Source organism: Fusarium pseudograminearum, chromosome 1 (genome assembly GCF_000303195.2).
Source record: "Fusarium pseudograminearum CS3096 chromosome 1, whole genome shotgun sequence".
Classification (NCBI taxonomy): domain Eukaryota; kingdom Fungi; phylum Ascomycota; class Sordariomycetes; order Hypocreales; family Nectriaceae; genus Fusarium; species Fusarium pseudograminearum.
In genome coordinates this window covers 11,484,035-11,510,063 of record NC_031951.1, presented here as the reverse complement: position 1 = coordinate 11,510,063, position 26,029 = coordinate 11,484,035, and the positions used below count along the sequence as shown (strand labels likewise).

Sequence of the window (26,029 nt, the reverse complement as noted above, 5' to 3'; positions counted from 1 at the left end):
AGAATACTTAAACCCCTCTTGCCATGATTAGTGTTGTCCAATGCCGCATTCGGAACACCAACTTTTGACCCGACTTCGGCTTCGGCTTCTATCACAAACTCGGAAACGGATTATGGGGCCTCGACATTGCCGAAGTCCGGTCCGACAATGCTTGCCGTACCATTTTGGCAGTTCAGCGAAGTAAACACCTATGATGAAAGAATAGATAGCCAGTTACTGTCAATTCTCAAATACATGCACTGTTCCACCATCACCAAACCCCAATCTACTGTCCCCATCATTCCGCATCAGCATACATTCTCGCAAGTCAACTTCCTACCTGTGGCTATGGAATCAGTAAATGATACTGAAGGCGCGGCGTATCGCCAATTCCTCCCTGATCTTTCTACGCCGAGGTTCACCACTATGAAGAAACAAGATGCCCATGAATACGCTGAAGCTTTCAAGAGCGAGGGAAACCCACCTTGGCTCCACGGCTTGTACAAACACTGGATCAGTTTACTTGAGGACCCTTTCAAGGGCGTTACCAGCGACGGTACGTGGCGTCAAAATAATAACCAATATTTGAGATGGTATCTGACAAGAGAATAACAACAGGCTATGTTAGGCCGGGTCTCTTCAACCTACAAGATGAAGGAATTCCAATTCATGGCATTACCAACGCTGCCAATGCCGTTATTGGAGCATCAACCAAGGATCAGGTCCACCGAATGATGCTTCATATTGATTCACCTGAATGGCGAACTTGGTCGAATCCAGAGTTTCTCCTAAGCGATAAGGGAATTCGGTTAGATCAAGTCAGCAACGATCTTCGCGATCGAGTCATGAAGGTTCTACAAGCAACGCTATCAACCAACGGATATAAGAAAGCAGTCAGCGCCATGAGAATCAATGGATTCCTTGGGGACTTGGTCGAATCGCCAGCGACAATGAACGAATTCTCTTACAACTTTGTCCTCTTTGGTAAACCTTCAACAGACAGACCTTGGGGCTTCTCTTTCTATGGACATCACCTTTGCCTTAGTATCTTCCTATACAAGACCCAAATTGTTATATCACCTTGGTTCACCGGTGCTGAACCAAACGTAATCGACCATGGCAGCTACAAGGGGACTAGAATTTTATACGTCGAGGAAAAGCTAGGTCTGGAGTTGATGCAAAGTCTCGACGCAGCGAAACAAAGTCAAGCTCAAATCTACAAAGACATGCATGATGACGAGATGCCTGACGGTTGGTGTAACCACGACGATCAAAGGCATCTTTGTGGTGCATATCGAGATAATCGTGTTATACCTTATGAAGGGATTGTAGTTTCTGATATGAACGATGTATAAAAGTCTATTGTGGAATGGATATTTGAGCAGTACCTCATCTACCTCCCAGACCAAGCCCGCGAGATACGCCTCGATAACATCCGTCAATGGTTTCACGAAACATACTTTTGCTGGATTGGAGGCTTTGTTGATTAAGACCCGTTCTATTATCGATTGCAAAGCCCAGTAGTTATAGTCGAGTTTGATTATCATTCTGGGGTTTTCTTAACCAATAGTAAACCTGCTAAGTTTTACATTCATACTCTTCTACGCACACCAAACGGGGGTGACTATGGAATGGCACTGCGGCCCATGATTTCAGGCAGGGAGCAAGGATTTCTGTGGGAGGAAAAGGCTTGATCGTTGAGAATTATACATTTTGTATCCGACTGTACAAGGGCCACACGGCGCTGCTTACTCTGGCTGGGTGCTGTGATCAAGGCTCTTGTGGAGTTCGTCAAAGACAGTTATCATTTCGCCTAGTGGAAAGTCCAAAAATTCGAAGCCAGCCAACTCAAACTGTCGCCTGCCATTAGTAGATACTCCAACGTGATATGAAGTCAAGTGGTCACTTACGTCCAAAGACGTCCATCGACCAGGTGTAGGTGCCTGTTGAACGTTGGTATTGTCTGAAACGACGATTCTATCCGATGTGCCGTTGGGCATAGTGTTAAGCTCTCGCAAAAAGTGCTTGATGACTTCTGCAGCACTCCGCGCCACTACTGATTCGTCCATAGCTTCTAGAATCTCCATGGCGGTTTCAATCAAGGCAAGGTTGCCTGTGTTGGGGCGTTCCTTTGTTCGCGACTCATACAGGAGTAGAACAGAAGCTGCGATTGTGATGTATGTTGTGTTGTACCACCTGTCATTATTGCGTAAGCCAATCTGCAACTGTTATGATCAATGATGCTTCTTACCATGTCCGGAAGTAGGTGTGGACCTTGTACGTCTCGTAAATAATCTCTATAGTCCTTTGAGCTGACGACACACACTTGTCTACTGCTCCACTCAACGCATTCGACGGTTGTTCGTCGGGCTCTGGCGTGCATCGAGTGAGAAACGGTCGGAACAGAAGCATCACGACATTGTAGTACTCTATAGTAACCCGGTTAGGATGAATATTGAAGATATATCTGAGAATACGTACTGAGCTCCAGAACAAGTCTTTGTTTCCGCCGCCAATCTGGGTCTCTTAAAGAGATGTTTCGTCGTTGAGGTAGGCCATCGAGCCAAGTGTCCAACTCACGCTCTATTTGACATGCCAAACCAATAGTCTCAAGAATTGGTAATTGAGAGTGATAGATCCCTATAGAGACCTTTCGCATAATCCGACCGAACTGTACCATTGATGAGATGATGGCATATTCGGAATCATCGATTGGGGGCATTGCGCGGTTGTGATATTGGTCTTGGCCTAGTGTGTCGGGTCGACCGAGAAGAAAGCTCATTTCACTGATAAGTTAATGTCAATTAGATCATGAAAGAAGACTACCGAAGAGGAAGTGAGGTACGAACATTTCCAACGAGTAGATACCCCTGTTTCATTCGTATCAGCCAAAGTCAATTACCGAAGTGGGATGCTATAGTCTTGACTTACCACCATGTTCTTGACATTGTTAGAGCACTTTTTGCATTTAGGCTGTTCCTCTCGCGGTTCATCCCCGCAGCCAGGCAAGAACGTATTGCCCAGCCCAGATACATGTAGGCGACTATTTTAATATTAGCGTAAAGTCAAAGGTGCCTCCCTCGTTTGTTTAACAGATACTCACGATTTGGATTTAGTTCATTCTGGCATACCTTGGCCTGTACGCGAAACACAGTCAGCTCCTACAGCTCCAACACGAACACATTGACATACCATGACATAAAAGCACTGTATTGTCTCCATTTGACTGCTGAACTGTATATCGTCCAGAAGCGTCTGGGCTTCAGCAAAAAGCTTTCTGCTCCATTGGAAGCGACTGAGGCCGTCAAGCGTATCCTCATTCCAAGTGCGAGTCAAGGCACCCAAGGACAATACGCTCAAGTAGAGAACGATAAAGTGCACGTCGCTACGGTTCGTGCCGCGCCAAAGCCCATCGGAGCGGGTCAGAAAGTCTTCTTTGTCAATTATCGGGTGAACATAGTGTATACCTCCAAAGTAGCCTTCGATAAATGTGTTGGCACGCTTTGAATAGAATCCGCTGGCAGCGAGGGTACTAGTCAAATCTGAAGCGAAGCTTCGTCTTGACACGAAACTGGGGTTGTGCAATACTGAGACGAATGAAAACGGTTTGCGCTCGGCTGGATTAGATGAAATGAGTCTCTGTTCACGCAGTCTTTGCAGATTATCCAAAAAGGACATGGAAGACGTGTTGCCGTGGTACTCGATGCCGTTGGTATGCTGATTCAATTCTGCGATTTCGCTCTCCTCGCTTGGCGAAATTGCTGGGGCCTGGTCCTGGCCCTGGCCCTTTGATGGATCGTTGATGGATGTGGGTGGTAGTCTAGTCCTGGCCGATACTGGCGATTGAAGCCATTCCTCCCCCTGTCGTTGGACATGGTTCCCAAAGAGCTGAATTCCAGGACCAGGGCTCGGGTCTTGGATATCAAGATTTAGCGGCCCTACATCATTACTGATATCGCTTTGATGCTGTAGTTAGCATTTAGTTATGAGGTAGGCGAATAACGACTACTTACCTCGTGAGCGATGCTCGATCGTTCACTGTTCGATAACCTCTACCATACTTACATTCGGCGCCGCTTCCTACCAGCCATCTCGTGTCAGTTCAGTCAGGAATTCCAGCGATGAGACGACCCAACATACGCTTGCAGTGACTGCATGGTTGAGCTTCAGAGCACTTGTACTTCTTTAGTCGACACCTGTCGCAAGCGAGGACTGCACGTGGAACTCGACGCCTTTTGGTGGCTGGTGCGGACACGTCATTCCCATTTGATGACTGTGTCTCCATCTCGACCGCGAGCGGTTCACAGTGAAGCCTTTAATTGTCGATTCAATTATCGGAATATCCCGCCTTTAAAGTTGCAGTGTAACAGAGACAGGATTGGAGGCTGGCGATGTGTTGGTTGGAACGAAAGGAGTACCGAGTCTACCCCAGACGAAAGAAGCAGTTTTGTTAGGGAGAGAGGGTGACAATACCCGCTACAGCAACCGAACTCTACCACATAACTAATGCCGGGTGCGGGGAAGTGGTACAAGGTCATTCCAACAGTAAATACAGGGTAAGTCAGGCAAAATAATAATACCCATCAACTACTACGAAGTTCAATTAATTTGGATCTTGCTTTTAGTTGAACTATTGCTAAATATGCTAGAGTACAAGAGATGAAATACTTTGAATTTCCATCAAGCGTAAAAAAGAAGAAGCCCATGTTATGTTACCAATCCAGAACCTAGTCTCCCGTTGTAAACTAGACTGATTGGTGATAGATTGTCCACAACCAGCGGTTCACTTCTTCTGTAGGTAGTTTCGGAAAACTTAAATTGGAAATCTTGATCACTGTGTTGGTTATTTATCTTTGCATATCGATTTATTCCCTTCTAGCATTGACCTTCTCAATTGCATCTTTGAGCTTAGCCTGATCCAGAGCAGTAGCCTCATCTGGAAGTACAAAACCCTGGTAAGACTCGCCAGCCTGATGGATCAACTCTTCAATACCTGGTCCATCCGTAAAAGACCACAATCGAACATATCTCGATCCAAAGTCAAGCTTGAAATATTGGCCTGCGGCAATCATGACTGTTTCACCTTCATGAAGAGCCACCCACTCCTCATCGCCTCTGATATTCACACGAAGCGTACCCTCCTGCATGCACAAACAATGGTCAACTTCCGGAAAGACCAAGTAATCCGAAAACAAAGACGTCTTGTAGGAGCCAGATGACTCAATACTTGAAATGGCGAATTTCCCTCCACTCTCTTTAGTAGTGATAAAAGGACGAGACATGACACCACCAGCCATCCAACGAGGTCCAGTATTAGCTCGAAGAAAATACGGCTTCAGCTCTCCTGGTAGAACGCTTTCGGTTTCTTCCCATTCTCCTACAGCTGAGGGCTGATAGTCCCGAACGAAATGAACGTCAAAGTCTTTAGGAGCTGACATAACCTTGGGTATCACATGCGATTTCAGATCGCGATCGTCATGCTCTGGTATCAGGTTGCCCTCAAACGGTTCACCAATGTAGCGAAAAAAGTCGATCCAGTCACCTGGCACAACTAAACCGAGTGTTTCCGTATGAGGACCGAGCAATTCAGGATTGTGAATAATGTTCTAGACAAGACATCGTCAGATCAATCACCAGTAGCTACAGAGGAGTAACGAAACCACTTACTGGGGGTACATAGGCAAAATCGCCAGGACCCATTATACGGCACTTATCGCCGTTCCAAAGCTTCATGAAGCCTTTTGTTACCAGAAAAACATCGTGGGCTTCTTTATGATAGTGAAACCCGGGTGCATCCGACAGGACAGCGCCGCTTTGGAAAACCGACATCTGGCCATTGGTCTGTTGAGTTGAAGCAAGGATACGGAATGTGCCTTTGCTTCCAGGTATGGAAAGACGCTCTCCCTCGAGCTGTTGGATGATATAGCTCGTCCTTGACGGCGGTGGGGTTGTATGAATGGGAATAGGCATTTTGAAAATTGCAGAGAGACGGGTAAATAGGAAACAGACTTTTCAAGTTGGGCACGTCGCTACGTAATATCGAGATGCTGTTGCGAGGTGAAGTTATATAATAACTAACAACTTCTCATAAAGTCACAGACTTGCAATGTGACAGGGTTTACATTAGCGGATACACTAAGAAACCGGCCACTGCAACCTTGGAGGCTGTCGGGTAGGAAGAAAGGGTGAGGGGTATTCGGGAAATCCGAGAGTGAGGGGTAGACTAGCTCGGAACCAGATGACCATGGCCATGGCCCGGAACAAAGTACCAAGTTACCACACTCCAACAAGGATGGGAGGGGCATAAAACCGGTCATATGAGTAAATCCAATCAGTACCGGCTCAAAGAAAAAAAAGAACATTAACGGAAAAAATCAAGAGACAAACGATGACTGCGCAAAACAAATTCAAGATCATTTACAAAGCTATACAAGGGAGTGGCATTGATGCTACTGTTTTCATACCTCCAAATTCCAAGTCGTCATGCCCTGTCAGTGAGTGTTTCAAAACTCTATTTTGTCAATTTTCTACAACATCTAACATCATCTGCTATCAGTAATCAACATCCATGGAGGAGCTTTCATGCTCGGCGCATCTGAGATGGTCAATCAGGACCAAATTCAGGACTGTCTCGACCGGGGCTGGATCGTAGTCGTTCCCAACCATCGGCTTTGTCCACAGGTAGACTTATTCAACGGTCCAATGCAAGATTGTAGAGATCTTCTCGCATGGATATATAATGGTGAACTGGAACGATCCATCCACCAGAATTCGCATCCACATATTACCTGCGACCTTGAACACGTTTTTGCTTTCGGAACATCGTCCGGGGGGCATCTATCCCTGTGTCTGGTATGCACATCAAGTGGCTTATAGGAGACAAGTCTATGATACTAACATCATATCTCAGGGCTTTGGAGTACCCCGTCCAGTTGCTGGGATCCTCGACTTATACGGGCCTTGCCATTTTGATGATCCTTTCTGGACAACCGGACTTCCACATATAGCTGCAAAGCTGCCCGCGAATTTAAGCCAAAAATTTATCAATCAGGTCTTCGCAGAGACACCGATACCTATACGCGGCGGAGTCTCTCTCGAAGGTCAAGCAGGGCCAGCAGGTCCCAATTTCAAGGATCCTCGACAAGCCTTTGCCTTTACACAGATAGCAAACGGAAGGGTTATGGATACGTGTTTTCCCTCTCGAGACTGGAAAAAGGTCGATCCAATTCTCAACATCAGTCCTCAGTTTCCCCCAACGTATATCGTTCATGGACTAGCAGACACAATGGTGCCTATTTCTTTGAGTAGGGCTTTGCGAAAGGAAATGGAGAAGCATGGCGTGCAATGTCAAATGGTGGAGATTCCGGATGAAGAGCATACCTTTGCTGCCAAGATGAAAGTCGGTTCGCAAACGTGGGACCTGCAAAGACAAGGCTTTGACTTCCTTCAGAGCTTAATAATAAAGTAATGCAGATGTATAGATTATACCATAGCATATTTGCTAGGATAAAGACACTCCGGATTATGCTGGGTCGCTGCTAACTTCTCACATTCTGCCGATCTCTACCGCTTTTAAATTATACTTACTTTTCATCTAAAAATGTCGACTTTTGCTCTTCAGCAACGTAATATCGATAAAACAACACAAACATTAGAATATGCCTGCGTTACCAAAGACATACAACAGCATCGACAAATATGCGAAAGATATCATCGAATTCATTGAAACGCCCCTAGTCCGCCAGATTACTGGGGGCATTCACGTCAACGACTCACTCATCTTTAATGCTTGGGACGTCCTGCCTAGGGAATGGACATCCTGGTGGACATCGTTTCCAGATCATCGCATAGTCCAGCAAGACTTGATAGACAGTATTCAAGAGTCGGATCCTCCAATCACGGCAAATGAAGAAATAGATAAAGTCCAACGACCTCCACCCCTCGCAGACCGGCCAGAGTCGCTGTCCAAGTGGCTCAAGAGCATCCAGTCACTCGCCCTCCCGCGACATCAGCGACCTGGCAAGGTCATAACCCTCCCAGAAATTCTAACAAATCGCATGAAGACCAAAAAGATTGCAGAGGTCTCTACAGCCGCTGCATACATCCACGACGTCTGCCAAACCAATAACATAACCCACGTCATTGACATGGGCTCGGGCCAGGGGTACCTCTCAATTTCCCTAGCCTACCTCTTCCCAGGACTACACGTGCTAGCCATCGACGGCAGCGAGTCCCAGATTGCAGCCTCAAAAGCCTGCGCAGGTAGTCTTGGCATCCATGAAAGCAGAATCCAGCACATGCAGCGCTACATTGACGGCACGCCACCTTTGGCGGATGAGATAGCTGCCTGGGCCGGAGGGGAGAGGTGCATGCTCGTCGGCCTCCACGCATGTGGGAATCTCTCTGAGCATATGCTACGGTACTTCTCCACTGTCCCATTCATTGTGCGTCTAGGTGTCGTTGGATGCTGCTACAACCACATCGTCCCGCGTTCTGCCACTTATCCTGGGGGATTTCCCATCAGTACAATGATGCGAGAGAAAAACGTCTCCCTGAGTGCTACGGCGCTTATGACGGGCTGCCAGGCACCGAATAACTGGGAAAGGGCGGATCCAAGCAAACAAGAGTCGGTGTACTCCAAAAGGCGCTTCTACCGAGCCTTGTTGGAGAAGATCTTCCATGATAAAGGAATAGAGCTCGAGAAGGAGGAAAGACCAACGTGGGGTGTGCTAAACGGAGATATGGCTAGCTTTGATGCGTTTGCACGCAGAGCAATTCGGTCCCTGGACGTTGACGAGAGCAAAATCAGCGATGATGACCTGTTAGCTTATGAGGAAAGGTATCGGGGATATCAAGGCAAAGTGGCAATTCTCTGGACCCTCAGTGTCATTTGCTGCAAGGTTGTCGAGAGCGTAATTGCTCTTGATCGGTACTCGTTCCTTACAGAGAATGGGGGGCACAATGTTGATATTATACCGATGTTTGATTATAAAATATCACCACGAAATTTAATGCTTATAGCTAATAAGACATAGATGTATAAATTACCAATAGTATTACTAAGGTAGCTCAAGTAATATACTGTTGCGTTCCAAACCAGCATCTCGCCGTCTGTATCTCCTGCCTAGTCATTCTGACTTGGGTGTACTCAAACTATCTTCTCTTCAAAGCCATGCTTCCAGAACATCATATAAGGTGTGGTACTAAGCTCCCGAAAGCCCTTTATAACAATCCTACAAGAGTTAGCAGATGCATGATGTAAGTATATCCACAACCGTAATACATACATTCCATTGACGTCCATACTTTCTCCGGTGAAAAATTCCCAGTCGTTAAAGTTGGCAAAAATTCTTTTAGCGAAGAAATCTTTCGCACGTTTCTCGAAATCGGCGATGTAATCAGGATCCTTTCCAGTCTCCTGAAGTCTGCCCTTAACGTTCTTGAGATAACCTATATCAACATTAGACCAGATTCAACATTGCTACGTTCAATTGAAACCGTACTTTTGAAAGAATTCGCAAAAGACTTTTTGTCATCAAATAGCATAGGCTGGAGACCGAAAGAGTAAATGATGTTGTTGACTAGAACGCCCTCATTATAAGTGTGATCGTTGCCATCATCTGTAATTTATTAGTATCTGATAGAAGTTCTAGTGGTACATGTATACACACCATCTACATTGATCATAGCGCAGTCAACTTCAAAGACGATATTATCAACTTCTTTGATAGGATACGAGTCCGAGATCATCTCGTCGCCAGTAATGAAATCCTAATGCGAGGTCAGCGATGTGTTGTAGTCGCGATATACTTCAATAAGCACTGGTGACGGGATCTTGCCTTGTAGATAATCATGATGATGATTTGAAATAGTATAGCTTGGTTAGTTTTCTATGAGATTACAACGATATCCCACCCGAAACTCATTATTGACGCACATTTGGATTATTCATACCTCATAATCATGTCAGTAGCTACTGAAATTGCTCCAAGGGTGGATAATCTGCCCCACATGACGGATATCCATACTTCTGAGCCCTCGATTCCGAATCTTTCCTCCGAACAATCACAAGAAGTTCTTGTTGCCCGTCTGTCGGAGCTGGTCAAGGCTGAGCCAGTCATTCTATTTATGAAAGGAACACCAAAATCGCCGGTGTGTCGTTTCAGTCGGCGGATCGTTCGACTCTTAGGCGACCACAAAATTCCGTATAGCACATTCAATGTCCTATCTGATGAGGATGTCCGTCAGGGACTGAAGTGGTTTAGCGAATGGCCTACATTCCCTCAACTATGGGTCGATGGTGAGCTAGTCAGCGGACTGGATATCGTAAGTCTATGTCTATCTTCCGAAACAGGATATTGTTTCTAAAAAGAACATGTGATCAGGTACGAGAGGAGTTTAACACCAAACCCGACTATTTAAGTGAGCATACCGTGGAGGGTGATGTCGCTTTCAAACATGGTCCGAGTATCTAAGACTTCGCATTCGAGGAGATATGGATAAAGTTCTCTAAGTGTTTCCATCTTGCGCTCAGAGCCACTGTCCAAAAACTCAAATACTTTGGCCACGATGGCCATATAGAGAATATAAAACGATTAGCAAATAGAAAGTGCTATCTTATGTCAGCGTTAGGCCCTTACTAGTCGAGCATAGCCACTGACGAGGCTTCTCCAATCAATCTGAATCAGGCAGCTCTTCATGGGTTAAGACAGATTAGAAAAGTAGCCATCTCTGCAATACCTACTCCCAACCGAGGCTCATGCGAAGTGATATACTTTGAGCCAGAATGAGTTCTGACCGTCCTTTACCTTTTTCTTTCGAAACACAAAGATAATAAACATACGATTCGCAAATATTTCCTAATTGCATCAATTTCTTATATACATATCGTCTCTGTACAGTTAGAGGTTCAGTTTCAGTTAGGAACATTTTGAAACAGTATCAAGAACACCAATCACAGTACAGACAATAAGCCGAGGCTTGTATTAGCTCTCATCTCTCGGATGGTGATGTGGTGAAACTGCCGAGGCATACGCCGTTTCATCCTCATTCCCACTTATGATCAATAAGGTTAATTTTCATATTCGTGAATATTGCCGTATTTGGACAAAACGCCAAGTTTTGAAAGGCCGTCTATGAATACTGCTATCACTTGCTGATAACTATATAAGGTTGTCTGTATGTGTTAGCAAATCCCATTATACAGGCACGACCATTAATACACTTTCGCTTCTATCTTCCCGTTCTTCTTATATCGTCTGCGACGATACCTTTTTATTCATTCTTTCATCCATTTTTCATCCTTCAGGAGCAGGTCTCCTTATTCAGAAGAATAACACCAAGTGTCTGAAGAAATTCTTATTATTCGTTTTTATACCAACTAATACCTATTCCACCTTTTTCGCCACTATGCAGCCTCTCCTCTGTCTTCTCACTCTCGCCTCTTTGGCCATGGCCTTCGACCAGTCGGCCAGGCAGAGTAAGCGCCAACTTAGTGGGAGAGTCCGCAGCACGGCCAACGAGTTCAAGGATGACGGTTGCAACGACATCATCTTTGTCTGGGCTCGTGGCTCTACCGAGATTGGTAATATGGTATGTTTGCTACTAAAACTGAATGAGTCCGTCTCTTACAGTCAATCAGGGAACGATCGTCGGTCCCGATGTCGCCAACAACCTCAAGGACGCATTTCCAGGCCAGGTAGCTGTGCAGGGGGTTGACTATGCTGCTCTTCTCTCAACCAACTTCGTCCCCGGTGGTGCTGACCCTGTCGGCATCCGCGAGATGGAATCTATTCTCAGCGATGCTATGAGCCAATGCCCTGACTCCGTGATTGTCACTGGCGGTTATTCGTAAGTCACTGTGCGCTGACCACGTTCTCAACTGTTACTAACGTTTTGTCCTCTCAAATAGCCAGGGCGCAGCCGTCAACCATCGTGTCATCGAGGATCTCCCTCAAGACCAACAGGATCGAATCGCTGGTGTCATCATGTTCGGCGACACCCAGAATCGCGCCGATGGGGGCCAGATTCCCAACTTCGACCAAGCCAAGACAGAGATTATCTGTGCCTCGGCACCCCGTGACACTGTATGCGATGGTATCCTCACTTCCGCTGTTCTACCGCCTCATCTTTCCTACGGCCGCAATGCTAAAGAGGGTGCCGATTTCCTTATTGGTCAGGTTAGGGGCGTCTTGGGTGCTGGAGCAAAGTAAGGATAGTCGCAAGTAAACGCGAACTGATATCAAGACTGCAAATTGGGTTTGCAGTTTAGTTCAAGCACTCAAACTATACCAGTCATGTAAATAGCGTACATTAAATTGAACAATATCAGTCTCCACTATCGATAGACTATGATTGCCATCTGGGTCACTTTCACAACTTTATTGTCAGTTCACATCTCCGTTATCACGGCCGCTAGGTACCTCAGAGCCACTCGAGAGTTGCGTATGGTCTTATGTTTTCAGTGGTACCTGGCTGTCAGCGATTATGACTTCCCTAGTACTTCAACTCGTAATGCTAGCCGTTTCTGATGTGTCACTTCTGTTACTATAGTCTCGACGCCCAATTGACGACTTTGTCTTCCCTTCATCCATATAATTAGTGACCTATGTCGTTAAATTCATATGAGAGAAGACAAGATAAAGTATCGATACCGCTCCTTATTGGACATTCTTATTTGTGAAAGGGTTGACCAAATTCGCTCTCTGAAGGTTTGCTGCAATGTCGCGATCATAGTATTGGAGCTTGACATGAACGCTGCGTACCCCAGAACTGATCAACCGGTGACTAGAAACTTTTTTTCAAGCGCTCCAGAGACGCCTCCGTCATTGAGACGGTTATTTCTGGAATTAGAAGCGTTAAGGCTAAGTGACAGAAACGCCGGCATGCCACCCAGAGAGAGCGGATGTCATGAACATAAGTAAGCGGCCGTGCACTTGATTCCCTGTCGTGGATCAAGAATCCAAATATACCCGTGATAAGTTCTGGAGGTATAATATTGATCGAAGTGGCGGATTCTGGCTCTATGTAGGGGCACATGGTTGATAACAGAGAACGATCAATGTTGTTGAATCAGGAGAAGATGAACTATCACTATTTTTTAGATCGATAATACGTATCCTGGTCTAGCCTAGATAGGAATAGGAGTTGTCAGGTAGCGTAAAGGTTTCGAGCACGAATAAAGAATGCCCTGCGCCGTCTCGATTGTCTACTTCTACTGCCAAGCTTGCTCCTCCCCAAATCAAAACTGAAGGTTGTCTTGACTGATCCCAGCGACGAAACGTTAAATGAAGCTCCTGTATAGTCTGCAGAAGAGATTCTTGCTCCTATGGTTGGCTTTCTTCATTCATCCTTAATCATCCCCTCGGACACTGCGTCATTAGACTGGTTAGGACTAGACACGGAGGGATTCCTATCATCCCATGCAGTATCATATTGTTCTTTGTAGGTAAACGAGTGCTTTGAAGATGATGGAAGGGTGACCTGGACTTGAAGCTCGCCCCCTTCACCATTCGTTCTTGCACCAACGCAAGGATAGAATCGCCCCAATAGGAACTCAGGATCCTCGACTGAGTAAGCTACTGATAAGTTGGAACATTTTGGTGATGTGGATAACAATAACCTACTGGTGTCGAGAAGGACACCATTCCTGGTGCGATAAACGGTCCCGGTATTGAAGTCCAAGCCACAGCCTACCACATCGCCTTCGCCAAATGTCTTGTCGGCCTCTTGAGGGTGACTTGGACCTCCGTTTTCGAAAAGCTTCCCATCATCTCCATGATATGCAAAAGAACCCTTGTGCCACCCCGGAAGATGGTTTTCAGGAACATTTGACTGGCAGAAGCCTATGGCACAAATTCTATGTTCCAAAAATTAGCAGAACTCAAAAAAAAGTATTTTGAATCATAGGTAAGGATGTCGTATAGAACATATTTTTATACAACGTACTTCATTTGTAATGGGTGAAGAATCTCGACTTCGAAGTAGAAAGATCTTGCGTTTGGGGGAATTGCTTCTTTTGTGCGAAGATAGCAATATTGCCAGTCGACTTGATCGTTCTTCGGGAACTTGATATCTATTTATAGTTAAAATGGCTCTTCCACCTTTGGGAGTGTTATTTACCTAACATCTGATGCGAACACGGGTCATGAGAAGAACACATGGATGATGAAAACTCTGGCCCATTAAAAAGGCTAATAAAGTTTGACGGTTGAGCATAACGGTTCGGGCTGATGTCTCTTTGCGGTTCGTTTTCGCGAAGAAATAATGCAAGCTCATGATGACCATATCTAGTGGCGACTTCGGCAGGCATCCAGCCGTTGTCATCGAACTCGTGGTGAAGTCGATCGGCTTGGAAAAGCAACTGGAATGTCTTAAGCCTTCCAACCTCGGCGAGCTCATGAATTGGGAACGGTACTTTGTTTGTGGGGTTGAGGATTGCATCTTCCCATTCTTCTACAAACCAGGGCATCTCTTCTATGAGTGAGGGTTGTTGGACAGCCCACTTCCAGGCAGAAACCAAGAACTTCGGAGATCTTGCTTCTGGGTGCAAGAGCAGCGATTCGATGCAATCTTCATTAGAATTCCAGCAGGCAAACTCCAGAGCATCAGTGTATCCATGGATGGTGGTATAAATGTCAGCATGTCGTTCTGGACTGCTAACCAACATTTTGATAATTTCCCGATTTTTCTCCTCCAAGGCAAAATGCAGTGGCGCATAGCTGTTCCTCCTACTATTTGATTTCTGGTTGAGATCCACTGTTGTCGACTGTAACAAAATTTCGACAACATTCTTCTGGTTGCCTTCACATGCCCAAGCAAGAGGAGATTTACCGTAGTCATGATCTGGATAGTTGAGATTGATCTTCGAGCCTTTTTGTCTGGATAGGTCAACTGCTTCGGAAATGAATTCGAGTGGCTCTCCGCTATAGCATGCCAATGTCAATAGTGTATGACCCATGTAAGTTGACGCGTCCATGCAACCAGGCGCCTTTGCAAGAACGTTTCTGACAATGTTGGGCATCGCTTTGACAGACTCTCCACCATCGGGCCAAGACGTCAATGCAAGGTGCAATGCATTACAGCCATATGTATCTGTGGTAGTGGGGTCTGCTCCTGAGTCAAGGAGAATAGAGACAACCGAGCTGTTGACCCTCATTATCGCAATGTATAACGGCGTGAGCCCGTTTTCATCCTTAACATCGATGCCTTCAATACCAACACTCCTCATAGTGTCTATAACCGTGCTGATGATTTCGTGACGGACACCGCTGTCGCACTCCTCGAAGTTAACCGCATAATGTAATGCAAGTTTGCCCTCCCCATCTTTGTCTTTTACCGTACCGCTATCACTTCTTAAGATTGTCTTGACAATGGCAAGTTGGTTGAGAGAGCATGCCAGCATCAGCGGAGATTGATGCTTGTCTTTGTTGGTGGACAAATTCGCGCCTAAAGAAAGAAGGCTTGCGACTAGCTCATTATTCTTATACCGGATCGCCAGATGGAGCCCAGTTTCCTGGTTATTGTCGTTCATGTCGATGCTATGCTTGTGCCTCGCTTCCAGGATGTCAAGTAAGTTGTCTTCCAATAGAACAAGCCATTGATCGCCCAAGAACCTGACCGCATGGTGCCACACAGTTTTCCCTTCCTTGTCCGTTACTGAGAATTTCTCCGAATAGTTTCTGATCAATAGATGCCCAATCTCTTTTTCTTCATCAACATTCTCGTCAAGGTACGACAAGGACGATTTGTCTAGAACATCAACGGTGCTAGGTTTGAACTTCAAGTCGCCGCTTTCGAGTAGTGCGGTACAGCACGGATATTGGGCCAGGGCAATAGCGAGATGTACTGGGCTCCGTCTCCAGGCATCCTCTTTCAACTCCAACCCGAAGGAAATTATAAACCTGATGAGAATATCAAGGCATTCCTTGTGTCCTCCTGCAATAGCAAGATGAACTGGAGTCATTCCATCGAGGCCTGATGATTGAAGGGCAGATCGCACGTCTTTTTTTGACATGTTTGTGAGGAAAGTATCCAAGAATATCGAATTACCGGTGGAAGATGCTATGTGAATCGGACTTCTTCCAAAATTGTCTAGCCACCAGTTCTTTGGTGTCTCCCCGCCCAAGCGGGCAACTTTATCAGCATTGTTGCACTCAGTGATCTCTAAGTCTCGACAAGCAGCAGCATAGTGTAGAGCAGTCCAGCCGAAAATATCTCTCGTCTGAAATTCCATACCTTGCCATTCCCCCAGATTGAGTCGGCGGTTATTGACGATCTCTTGGTGGAGGTTGGTGAATCTGATATGCTCCATGAAACCTTGTTGGATCTCGAGCTGCAATTGCCACTCGTGCTCAGCAATCCTCTCCTGACACTTCCTCTTCAGGTCCAAAAAGAAGTTCGCGCGTCCTTGGTGCTCGTAAAACAACCACAGTTTCATCATTACTCCAGGGAAAACATTAGAAATGAGGGTTTGTAAATGTTCAGCTGATCTCTCTTTTGCCAGCTTGGAGTTTCTCCGTGAAACTTCGGTCTTTTCACGAGAATCTTCAGATTCATCGATTTCTGGTTGTTTCGATTCTGTATTCGCGTTCGCAGGCTTTTTTAGTTGTGAAAACTGTTCATCCAGGGCCATCAGATAAACATAATCCAGTGCACGGGCTACTGCTGTTAAAGTGAGGGAGTCCTCGAAACGGTCCCTGGGGGTCTTCGGCATTGATTTCAGAATTTCAGAAAAGCTGGCAGCTGCCTTTGGCCAATGTTTCCGCTCAGTGAACTTAGGTAGGTCAGGCTCAAGGGTCGCGTCATTAGGCAAGCGATCTTTAATGCTGAACACAGGTATAAGACAGAATAGAATATCGTCATATGTCCCAAGACCTTCGTTTTCGGCACGACGGGCAAATTTCGTAAGCTTTTCATGCTCCAGGTTCCGATCGATGCCAGATTTGATTGGTGAAGAAACACTAACAGATTCACCAATGTTGACAGCACCTTGACCCAGAAAGTTTTTTGGTAAGTGATCGACAATTGTCCATATAAAGTTTGTGAATAGGTGCTGCATCACAATGGTAGCCGTAGCGGCAGTTGAATGCTGGACATGAAGCGTCTGAGGTCCGTTGGCGTCGGCAGGCGCAGTGTAGCCGATCACTATCTTGGCGTCCTTGTGTTTTGATTTGTAGATGTGTGGCTTGCTTGCGGAAGTGGTTTGTTCAGAACTTGAAACATGTGAGGTAAATCTTCTGGCTGCAGCCGAGCCTTGTGTTTGGAAGCTTGTTGTTCTGCTTCCCTCGGGTTGAGTATTAGGCCTGACCTGAGACACTTGCGTATCGGCTTCAATCTCGGTAATGGCTGAACTACCTACCCACCAGTTTAGGTCACGCTGCAGGACCCTATTGTCGTTGCTACGTCCCAGGATTCTGCAGTAGTCAACTCCCAAAGCAACATCAGCCTTTGACCTCTGCCATTCTGTCGCTTTGTTTTTCTTGCCTTTCGTCGTATTTTGGGCCTCGAGATGAGCCATCCAGATTGATAAAATAGCCTCGACTTTACCAGCATTGACCTTCCACCCCGTAGTCGTCTTGGTAATTTCTAATTTCACTATCCCAGACTTATCGCCTAAGCTTTTCATGGGAATTCCCCAGGTAATTGGTCGGTTACTGCTCAGTTCGTCCGAAGCAAACTCGTCCAAGAAATGCTCAATAGAGTGAACGAGCGTCAGTGCTGGCTTGAATGCCATTGTTTCCCATTCACAGAGATCTCCGAGCCGCTTCCGAACCGATATGAGTTTGTCGGCCACAGTTTCCGGAGGGATTGGGCTTGCTCGTTGCTGGGCCGTGCTGTTATCGCTGATCACGTTGTGATTGTTCTGTTCAGAGCATACATCATCGGCTTTAAGAACACCTGGAAAGTCAAATGAGTGAATAGTCCCGTTCGGGTGTTCAGCAGTATCAACTCTCCAAGATAAAACCAACTGTAGAACCTCTGGCAGTGGTTTTGTATTCTTTTCAGGATGAGGAAGGATACAGCCATCGTTCTCAACTAGTTCAATGGCTAGATAGTCAAGTTCATGCTCTGACTGAACCTCTCGATACTGGGTATCTTCTCCAAGTCGCCGCCTGACCAATGCCCGTATGATGGCCATGGTGATAAGGGCACCCAGGTGTGCAACAGCGACAGGCCATGGAAGGCCTCGAAGACCTATGAACTGGATGGTAAATCCTGCACCACCAGCAAAGAGTGCAGTCACTGCACGGATATCGCGCTTCCATACGAGCGCTCCACCACCCTTGCTCGTTTGTATCTTCTTTGCCTGCACGAAGCTTTCTTGCGTCCGGATACTTGGCTGTTTTTCGTAGCTATCCTCATTCTGATCATCTCGTTCATGTGATTTGGAGCCAACGTCCTCTTTCCGGCTGGATGTCGACATAAATTCTTTGTCTTGTGCGTAGATGATATAAGAGGCGAATTCCTGGTCACTAACTCGTTGCTTGCCTTGTACCCAGAATAAACTCAACTTCTCTCCTTGTTCTTTAGATTCATTGGGATACCATTTGTACTCTTTCGTACTTCTTTCAATGGCAACTGAGCAAGCAAGCATGCCAGTGAACAGCAGAACAGAACCGCCTATGTAACAGGGAAGACCCCAAGGCTGTTGTTCAAAGCCAGGAAATTGATAGGGTATTACGGCAGCTATCGCAAGAAGAGACATCTGTAAGATGACCGCGGAAAACGCAGCCAAGTGAAGTTCAGCACTCCTTTGTTCTGCCGTGATCCCTTTAGTTGCAATGTTGAGCTGTAGGTTGGGATACTGAAGAGAGTCCCAGTAATTATTTGATGTTCTTTCATTGTTGGCACCGTGTTCAAGTGCGTTCTCCGGAGACGTAGGATGGGCTTTGAACCGTTTCAACCATTTCATGAAGCGCACATCAAGCTCGTCACGGTAATCTGAAATGCACACGTTAGACCTCGACATAAACCTGCATGGCTCTTAATCTTACCCTCTTTCTTTAGGATATCCTGGCCTTCTTCAGCCGCGGATTGCAAAGTATGTATACCGTACGTCGTCTTGTTTGAGTCAAAGCCCCTTTGGAACAAAATAAACTGAGCAATATTTGACTGCCCCATAGTTCTCACAATACCCCTTCCATTAAATAGTTCCCCTACTTCGGCAGATGTAGAGGACATATACTCTATTTCGGCGGCAGCTTTGTTTTCGCGGGCGCGGCCAATAAAGGCTTTCAGTACTGGGCGACCTTCAACACGGATTGCACCCGCTATTGCCGTCATGATCCCCAATGGGACGCAGGCAAAAATGACATGGTCATACCAAGTGAAGGTCTCGCTGAGAAATTGACGTGCAAACTGCTCACCAAATAACGCAAGGACGCTTAGAAAATAATTTAGTTGACTTTATACAAGGTGCATGCCATTTCAGATTGGGCAATACGTAGCCTTGTAACTTACGGGCCAAGATCGGAGAAGACGTTCATGAGGAAATCAGTATCGTCATCGTCAGCAAGTACCTCTGTTACGAACAGTAGTAACAGGACTAGTAATGAACAGGGAAATTTTGCAACATGCATCGTTGCAACTCGTGATTCGAATGTTGATAAAATTTGTTTTCGCAATACGCATGAAATGATATTCCAAATTGGATGATAGAAACTCAAGAATCTTGCGTGTGAAAAGTCTGAGTTTTTTCCCTGTCACCATTTGGGCTAACGCGCAGTTTCTATGGCATAAAGACTAGGATGTGAATATATGCAGTTGGTTGTTATAAAACAACCAATATTGGTTTTCTTGCAGCGGCTGAAAAGCAGGCTCTGGGAAGAAGCCATATGAATGGCTGGTTTATTTTGGGCTGTCATCTTTTGCAGGCTTATTCGCTGATCTTTTCTGGTTATACTGACAGCCAAGGAGGGGTCATCTTCTGAGGCCCAGTGGGGAACAAAAAACAATATGAAGATAAAATGATGTGACTGTATGGCTCGTCCGAGTGGTGAGAGAATTGTGAATGAAATAGCCTATAGCAGTTAGAAACCGTATCTTGAAAATTGGACAACTACTAATCGTTGGGCAACAGTTCTTCGTCTGTTTGGACTTGTCTAGATGTTGAATGATCTCCACGGCCCGTACTTCTAGATCCTTGATTAGCTGAATGATTAGCGTCGGGCCGCAATGTTGTATTACCCGAAAAGCCGTTGTCCGTCTCGTATTTAAAAGTGCACCAAGAATAGGTCAGTTCCGAAACGACCTATCAAATGCCAGGTCAATATTCGACAAGTGAGTAGTAAGAAAGTGTCCAGAGAACAGAGCAAGAATCCTGGCAGAAGTCAAGTATGGCATTCAAGAGTAGAAAATGAGATGCAGAAAGTCTGGAGATTCAGCCTTTATGATTACAATCCACACATATTACCCCAAACCACATGATGGCTGGTACAACGATCCAGCCTAAACTATCGTAGACTTGAGCAAATACCTTCCTATTTCTCAAACAAAACATGATTGAGATCTTGAGTTCTCTTCTGGTACTTCTGCTGTTTATTCCCACACTCGATAAAGAGATTTTATTGAACTAAAGGTACACGCAATTATAATAGGTATTGAATGTCTCCCTCGGAGAACAATTATTAAACATATCTTCTAAATACATCTGAGAATTAAATATATAATTATAACGCCGACTGTCCCTCACACCTATCAGTACTTGAAGCCACCCATTCTCTCCCTCAAAACACCCTCAGGATCAGCCTCAAGCTGAAGCGCCTTGAACTTGGCATAGTTCTTGTACGTTCCAGTGACATTCTGATCAGACATGGCATCATTCATGAACAGAGGAAGGTAAGCATCAGCAGGCTCACCCTGTTCCTCCAGCCACTGAGGCACCTTCTCCTCAATCCAGGCAGTCAAGTCCTTGGAGAACTGACGAACCATGCCATCGAACCTCTTCTCAATCCAAGCACACTGGATCTCGAGAAGAACACGATCGGGGTCATTAGCAGTGAAGCCGATAGCGTTTCCACCTCGCTCTTCAGTGTGCTTGCCAATGGCGGCGGGCATGGGCTGGAAGTCCACTGAGCATTGGGAAGCAAGGCCTCGGAGGCGCTTGAAGTAGCCCAGTGTGATTTCGTGCATCTTGGCGGTGATTTGCTTGTAGACAGTGGAGTCCTTGGGGAAGTAAGGGATGGTGGCAGTCTATACCTGTTAGTTGAGGTTGCGAGAGATCGAGGGTGTTACTTACTCTGAAAGAGATTCTGGAATTGAGCAGAGAAACTCCGGCTCCGTTTGACTTGAGCTAATCATATGTTAGTAATGCGAGATTTCAAACTGTGCATAGTGATGGACTTACAAGTTCAGGGTATGACTGGGTCTTGGTGGTGTCAAGGGTAGACTTGATCTTCAAAAAGTCGGCAAAGGGGCCAGTGGTTGGAGGCTTCTCGCCGTCGTAGAAATAGAACATCAGGTTGATTCTGCTGCCACCAGTAAGGATGAGGCTGGTAGTGATAATGGAGGCCTTGGGGTCCTCATTGTTGTATGGGATGAACTTGTGCATGGCTTGGTAGAGTTCGTCGGTCTTGGAGTCATCGTATGTACGAAGACCACCCCAGACCTTGCCAATGGGGTAGGCCTTGATGGTAAACTTGGTGACGATTCCTATGAGAGGTTAGATATAGTAGTCAAAGGATACATATGCGAGACTTACCGAACTGACCACCACTTCCCCTCAATGCCACAGCAAGGTCGGGTTGCTTCTCGGCATCGATGTTGACAATGGTTCCGTTGGCGTTGACCATTTCCCAAGAAACAATATTCTATCATACTGTTAGCTGAGTCAAGACGAGACAGGAGAAGACATACATCAGCGGCCAAACCGTACTGGGAACTCAAGAAAGAGATACCACCTCCAGTAAGAAGACCACCAACACCAACGAGACCCAGACGACCTCCAACAATTGCAACACCATCTTTGTTGAGGGCGGAGATGACATCGTTCCACTCTCCGCCAGGCTTGACATACGCAACCTTCTTCTCAGCATCATACACCGCACCGATCATCTCGGCCAACGAGATGAGAACACCATCACCAGCTGTTGCATGGCCGGGATTGGGGTCATGGCCACCACTCTTGGCAGCGAACTTGACATCGGGGTACTTGTTCAGGATCGTGACGGCGGTAGATACATCAGAAGCTGACTTGGCAGTGACTACACAAGCAGGCTTGATCTCACGCAGGGTTGTGGACCAGTAGCCAGTGGTCTCGGTGTTGAAAGTGATGGCATAGGGGAAGGAGACGATGTCGGGGAGGTTCTTTGCGATCTCGTTGCAGGCCTTGGTGGTTGAGGCGCTGGGAGCCGCGAGGGCTGGGACAGCCAAAAGGGAGGAAATGAGAAGACGATTAAGATACATCATGATGATAAGACGAGATGCAATGACTGGTTCATTCAAAGGGAGTATCGATGAGAGGAGTATCAGCTACCTTAAATACTAGAAATATCATGACGGTAAATAGGAAGAGGCCGATGATGGTGTACAACACGGACCAACATGTAGCTCGCCTACGACCGTTAGTCTACTTGGCCTACTTGGCCTGACACTCGTATTGAGCATTGGTCATGATAATCCATTGTGGGTCAGAGCCTAACATTAATAAAGGGTCTTGTGGAGAGAGTGAGTTTTGTTTCTTTTCTTTTGTTAAACCGACTGTCGGGACTGTTGTGCTATGTTACGCAGTTATGCATCATCGGAAGGAGACACATGCTTAACAATCAACAGGCTATAGCTACTTCACATGTCCCTCGGGATGTTTTTGATTCTCTTACAATCTTTCGGCACTTGAAAGCTAATGGTGTACTTAGTTAAAAGAAGTTGAAGATCATCAATATAAATTATGGACTAAACGAACTGTCGTTTCCCCACGCTGTCACGATTTGTTGTCCGCTTTGGGAAATCTTCAGCTCATCCCTGCATCGGGCATACGCGAGACGCGGATCCAACCAATGAGGACTAATGTTTCACACAGCACGAGTCATACGAACCCTCTGGGCGTTAGGCGAAGAGGGTAAGGTTGCGAGTTGGCTTTGTCCATCATTGGATCATGACTTTTACTCTCGGTTGCCGATGTGATCTGCACCAGAACAAATCTGAAACGGGTAGCTCAGGTGGTAGCCATGACTTCAGCTTTGGCTAATAATAGTGTGACAGCGAGTTATAGTTTGATGAGGTGTGGACCGAGCGCGACGGGGAATTAAGATGGACATGTTCTGATGTTTCAACGCGACGTAAGGTACGTATACGAGATTAAAACGACAAGGAAAGAGCATGTTGAGGTTTCAGTCGCTTTCAGTCGCTTTCAGCTCGGGAGCCTCGGGTTGCTACTAGCAAGGGTAGGTACTCGAAAAGGGTGATCCTTGCGGGCGCCAAGTCAGCCACTGTAGGGTAAGATGCTTTTTTTATTAGAAGGCTAGAATCATGCGTCATAATTCGGGACAAAACAGGTGCAATAGCTGACATTGACTAAGATAACTAGAGAAGAAAAATAGGTCTAGATACAAGGAAAAGGGTCCTTCTTTATAGCTTGTTGAGGCTATTCACATACAATTTGCCTTGGTCAGTGACCCGAAGCTTGTCCGGTGGATTGTTCCTTGTTTGGACAAACAGCCCTGATTGGCTTGTTATTTGTCAACAACTTTTTAGGTACTATGTAGTTATCGGAAATTATTGTGTTTGGAATAGTAGAGATGTCGGAACATATGAGACGGAATTGATAGGTTGGATTATGCGACTTAGAACTAACTGAGCAATTAAAGATATATAGTCAACTGGCGTTTGCTGCTTAGAACATTAGTGTTTATTGCGTGATTAACGGTTATGTTCTCTCGTGTCTCAAAACTTAAAGCCCACAGACCAACGTTTCTTCGATCCACAACCCGAACCGATCGAGAAGAACCTCTATCGCCTTGATTACTAACCAAACTCAAAAGGAAAACCTACATCATCCTCAGCCTTGCGTCTCCCCTGTAGCCTGAGGCAACACAAACGGCTGGAATGTCCTGACAAATAGGATGTCTCAGATTGGGAATGAAACCAAGCGGCAGGCAGACCGGGATCTGGCGTCAGCCGCTGTGCGCCACTTAACTCTTTTCATGCACCACAACGAATAGCATCGCTCAGATCTACTGTAGGAATCGAGGTACAGCCAGGGTTATGTTAAATCCGGAAATCTAGACCGGTGGTTAGATACCATCGCGAACCTTATCTCAGCCGTGCGCGCCACCGACTTTCTCCCCTTAAAGGGCTGACACAGCGGGATCTGTAGCGAACATACCCAAGATTCTTTCTCCCTTTGGTTCCTGAATAAAATACTTCCCCATGCCCTGCATTCGACCAGCCACGAGCTATGAGAGGACTGACTCTATGGCCGATAGTTGTCATTGCCATTTCTTTGTGTGAGCCGGTTTATGCCAAGGAGTACAGAGTGCAAGATGCGCCCGAGTGTGCTGTAAGTTTATCGGTCGCGTTAAATGAGATTATTGCTCTTCTAATATCAACAGATGAAATGCCTCGACAAGTTCCTCGAAAGACCGATATTCTCCGACGCCAGCATCGAACGCCTATGCAACGTGACAACGGTCAGCGACAATGTTCTTATATGCGTCAGAGGGGGTTGCAGTGTGAAGGATCTTTTGGGTAAGGGCTGAGACGCGATGTATTCAGTTGTCGCAGGGGTACACAGCTAACGACGCGTCATGTTCAGAGTACATGAGAGAAGAGCGCGTGTCTTGCAATAGACTAGACATCGACAACGACCACAACATCAGAGCTATCAACTTTTTTATCCTTGGAGCGATACTCGTCTCAATAAGTATAAGATTGTCGACAAAGTTTCACCGATTCACAAAATGGGGTGTAGATGATTATTTAATTATCCCTGCAGCAGTGAGTGGGACTTGTTCGCCAACCCAACATGGTGGACTACTTACTAGCTTATCGAAATATTCAGATTCTTGCAGCGATACAAACAATACTTATGATTCTTAGTAGGTCTCGACTCGATTCTGGGTATTTTAATTCTTGTAATACTGACACAAGTCGCTCTTCTAGTGACATGGTCCGGCCTAGGACATGACATCTGGACGATAAGCGAAGAAACAACAACCCGATTCTTCATAGTAAGATCAAGATCACCACCATCAGAGTTCGCAGTCAATACTAAATGATGCAGTATCTCCTTGTCGTCGAATTCACATACGTTCTCAGCTTGTGTCTAATCAAACTGTCGATCCTATTCTTTTTCCTCCGCATTTTCCCCGACCCAACATTTATCACAATTATTAGATGGACCATCGCACTTACTATTCTCTCCACAACCATCATCTTGGTTCTTGCAGCCCTTCAAAGTGCCCCCACAGAGCCGTCACAAGACGGCTGGGATGGGTTCCCCAATTCCGGACCGCGTCTCGACATCCAAGCTCTAATCCTCTCTCATGCTGGCATCAATGTTGCATTAGATATTTGGATGTTCGTTCTTCCCTTAACTCAGCTGTATAACCTTGGTTTAAAGGCGAGAAAGAAGATTGGAATCATGCTCATATTTGGCGTGGGAATATTGTGAGTTTCAAGATATTATTGCTTGAATTTCACTAATAATCCAATGACAGTCTTATCGCAGTCAGCTGCATCCGGATACCGCACATGTTGGACTTTAACAGAACCCTGAATGCGACATGTAAGATCCCCAATCCTATCACTGATACTTGAATCTGACATGGCAATCTATAAGCCGATTCGCAAGGAATCGTCATTTGGTCCAATATTGAAACAGGCGTCGGCATTATTGTTGCTTGCATGCCTCATACCCAACCATTACTACACGCAGCGAAAACAAAGATAAAATGGCTCAACATCTTGCCAAGCAGCTCTAGCAGCACACAAGGAATATTCGTTGACAGGTCATTGGTGCCGATAAAAATGACAGTGACCGGCACGACCGCTGGGACAGCACCAGAAGATCTCGTTTTATATGATAGTGGAGGTTTGTTAAGCGCGGATAGAC

The 26,029-nt window shown here is 45.9% G+C and overlaps 10 protein-coding genes across 10 annotated transcripts; 5 read left to right on the top strand and 5 right to left on the bottom strand.

Moving 5' to 3' along the window:
• Nucleotides 1-147: 147 nt before the first annotated feature.
• Nucleotides 148-1,334, top strand: FPSE_00687 (uncharacterized protein; the record flags this gene model as incomplete). Its single annotated transcript, XM_009253807.1, has 2 exons — nt 148-535; nt 598-1,334. 2 exons carry the CDS (start codon nt 148-150, stop codon nt 1,332-1,334), a joined length of 1,125 nt encoding a protein of 374 aa, XP_009252082.1.
• A 269-nt stretch (nt 1,335-1,603) lies between these two features.
• FPSE_00688 (uncharacterized protein) lies at nt 1,604-4,264 on the bottom strand (the record flags this gene model as incomplete). The annotated part of the gene is made up of 11 exons (XM_009253808.1): nt 1,604-1,652; nt 1,732-1,832; nt 1,890-2,175; nt 2,231-2,408; nt 2,461-2,765; nt 2,829-2,849; nt 2,911-3,022; nt 3,083-3,116; nt 3,172-3,937; nt 3,993-4,059; nt 4,120-4,264. The coding sequence occupies 11 exons, from the start codon at nt 4,262-4,264 to the stop codon at nt 1,604-1,606; spliced, it is 2,064 nt and encodes a 687-aa protein (XP_009252083.1).
• A 580-nt stretch (nt 4,265-4,844) lies between these two features.
• FPSE_00689 (uncharacterized protein) lies at nt 4,845-5,949 on the bottom strand (the record flags this gene model as incomplete). Its single annotated transcript, XM_009253809.1, has 2 exons — nt 4,845-5,585; nt 5,647-5,949. 2 exons carry the CDS (start codon nt 5,947-5,949, stop codon nt 4,845-4,847), a joined length of 1,044 nt encoding a protein of 347 aa, XP_009252084.1.
• Nucleotides 5,950-7,637: 1,688 nt separating this feature from the next.
• On the top strand, nt 7,638-9,014 carry FPSE_00690 (uncharacterized protein; the record flags this gene model as incomplete). The annotated part of the gene is made up of 1 exon (XM_009253810.1): nt 7,638-9,014. One exon carries the CDS (start codon nt 7,638-7,640, stop codon nt 9,012-9,014), a length of 1,377 nt encoding a protein of 458 aa, XP_009252085.1.
• A 113-nt stretch (nt 9,015-9,127) lies between these two features.
• Nucleotides 9,128-9,729, bottom strand: FPSE_00691 (uncharacterized protein; the record flags this gene model as incomplete). Its single annotated transcript, XM_009253811.1, has 4 exons — nt 9,128-9,212; nt 9,267-9,429; nt 9,483-9,599; nt 9,651-9,729. The coding sequence occupies 4 exons, from the start codon at nt 9,727-9,729 to the stop codon at nt 9,128-9,130; spliced, it is 444 nt and encodes a 147-aa protein (XP_009252086.1).
• A 213-nt stretch (nt 9,730-9,942) lies between these two features.
• Nucleotides 9,943-10,454, top strand: FPSE_00692 (uncharacterized protein; the record flags this gene model as incomplete). The annotated part of the gene is made up of 2 exons (XM_009253812.1): nt 9,943-10,305; nt 10,365-10,454. The coding sequence occupies 2 exons, from the start codon at nt 9,943-9,945 to the stop codon at nt 10,452-10,454; spliced, it is 453 nt and encodes a 150-aa protein (XP_009252087.1).
• Nucleotides 10,455-11,388: 934 nt separating this feature from the next.
• Nucleotides 11,389-12,191, top strand: FPSE_00693 (uncharacterized protein; the record flags this gene model as incomplete). Its single annotated transcript, XM_009253813.1, has 3 exons — nt 11,389-11,571; nt 11,621-11,829; nt 11,891-12,191. 3 exons carry the CDS (start codon nt 11,389-11,391, stop codon nt 12,189-12,191), a joined length of 693 nt encoding a protein of 230 aa, XP_009252088.1.
• A 1,129-nt stretch (nt 12,192-13,320) lies between these two features.
• FPSE_00694 (uncharacterized protein) lies at nt 13,321-19,559 on the bottom strand (the record flags this gene model as incomplete). Its single annotated transcript, XM_009253814.1, has 6 exons — nt 13,321-13,556; nt 13,605-13,837; nt 13,927-14,053; nt 14,101-18,921; nt 18,975-19,363; nt 19,441-19,559. The coding sequence occupies 6 exons, from the start codon at nt 19,557-19,559 to the stop codon at nt 13,321-13,323; spliced, it is 5,925 nt and encodes a 1,974-aa protein (XP_009252089.1).
• A 1,117-nt stretch (nt 19,560-20,676) lies between these two features.
• Nucleotides 20,677-22,386, bottom strand: FPSE_00695 (uncharacterized protein; the record flags this gene model as incomplete). Its single annotated transcript, XM_009253815.1, has 5 exons — nt 20,677-21,171; nt 21,218-21,271; nt 21,326-21,630; nt 21,680-21,788; nt 21,835-22,386. 5 exons carry the CDS (start codon nt 22,384-22,386, stop codon nt 20,677-20,679), a joined length of 1,515 nt encoding a protein of 504 aa, XP_009252090.1.
• Nucleotides 22,387-24,373: 1,987 nt separating this feature from the next.
• FPSE_00696 (uncharacterized protein) lies at nt 24,374-25,734 on the top strand (the record flags this gene model as incomplete). Its single annotated transcript, XM_009253816.1, has 7 exons — nt 24,374-24,475; nt 24,528-24,663; nt 24,731-24,912; nt 24,977-25,013; nt 25,078-25,145; nt 25,199-25,584; nt 25,635-25,734. The coding sequence occupies 7 exons, from the start codon at nt 24,374-24,376 to the stop codon at nt 25,732-25,734; spliced, it is 1,011 nt and encodes a 336-aa protein (XP_009252091.1).
• Nucleotides 25,735-26,029: the final 295 nt, after the last annotated feature.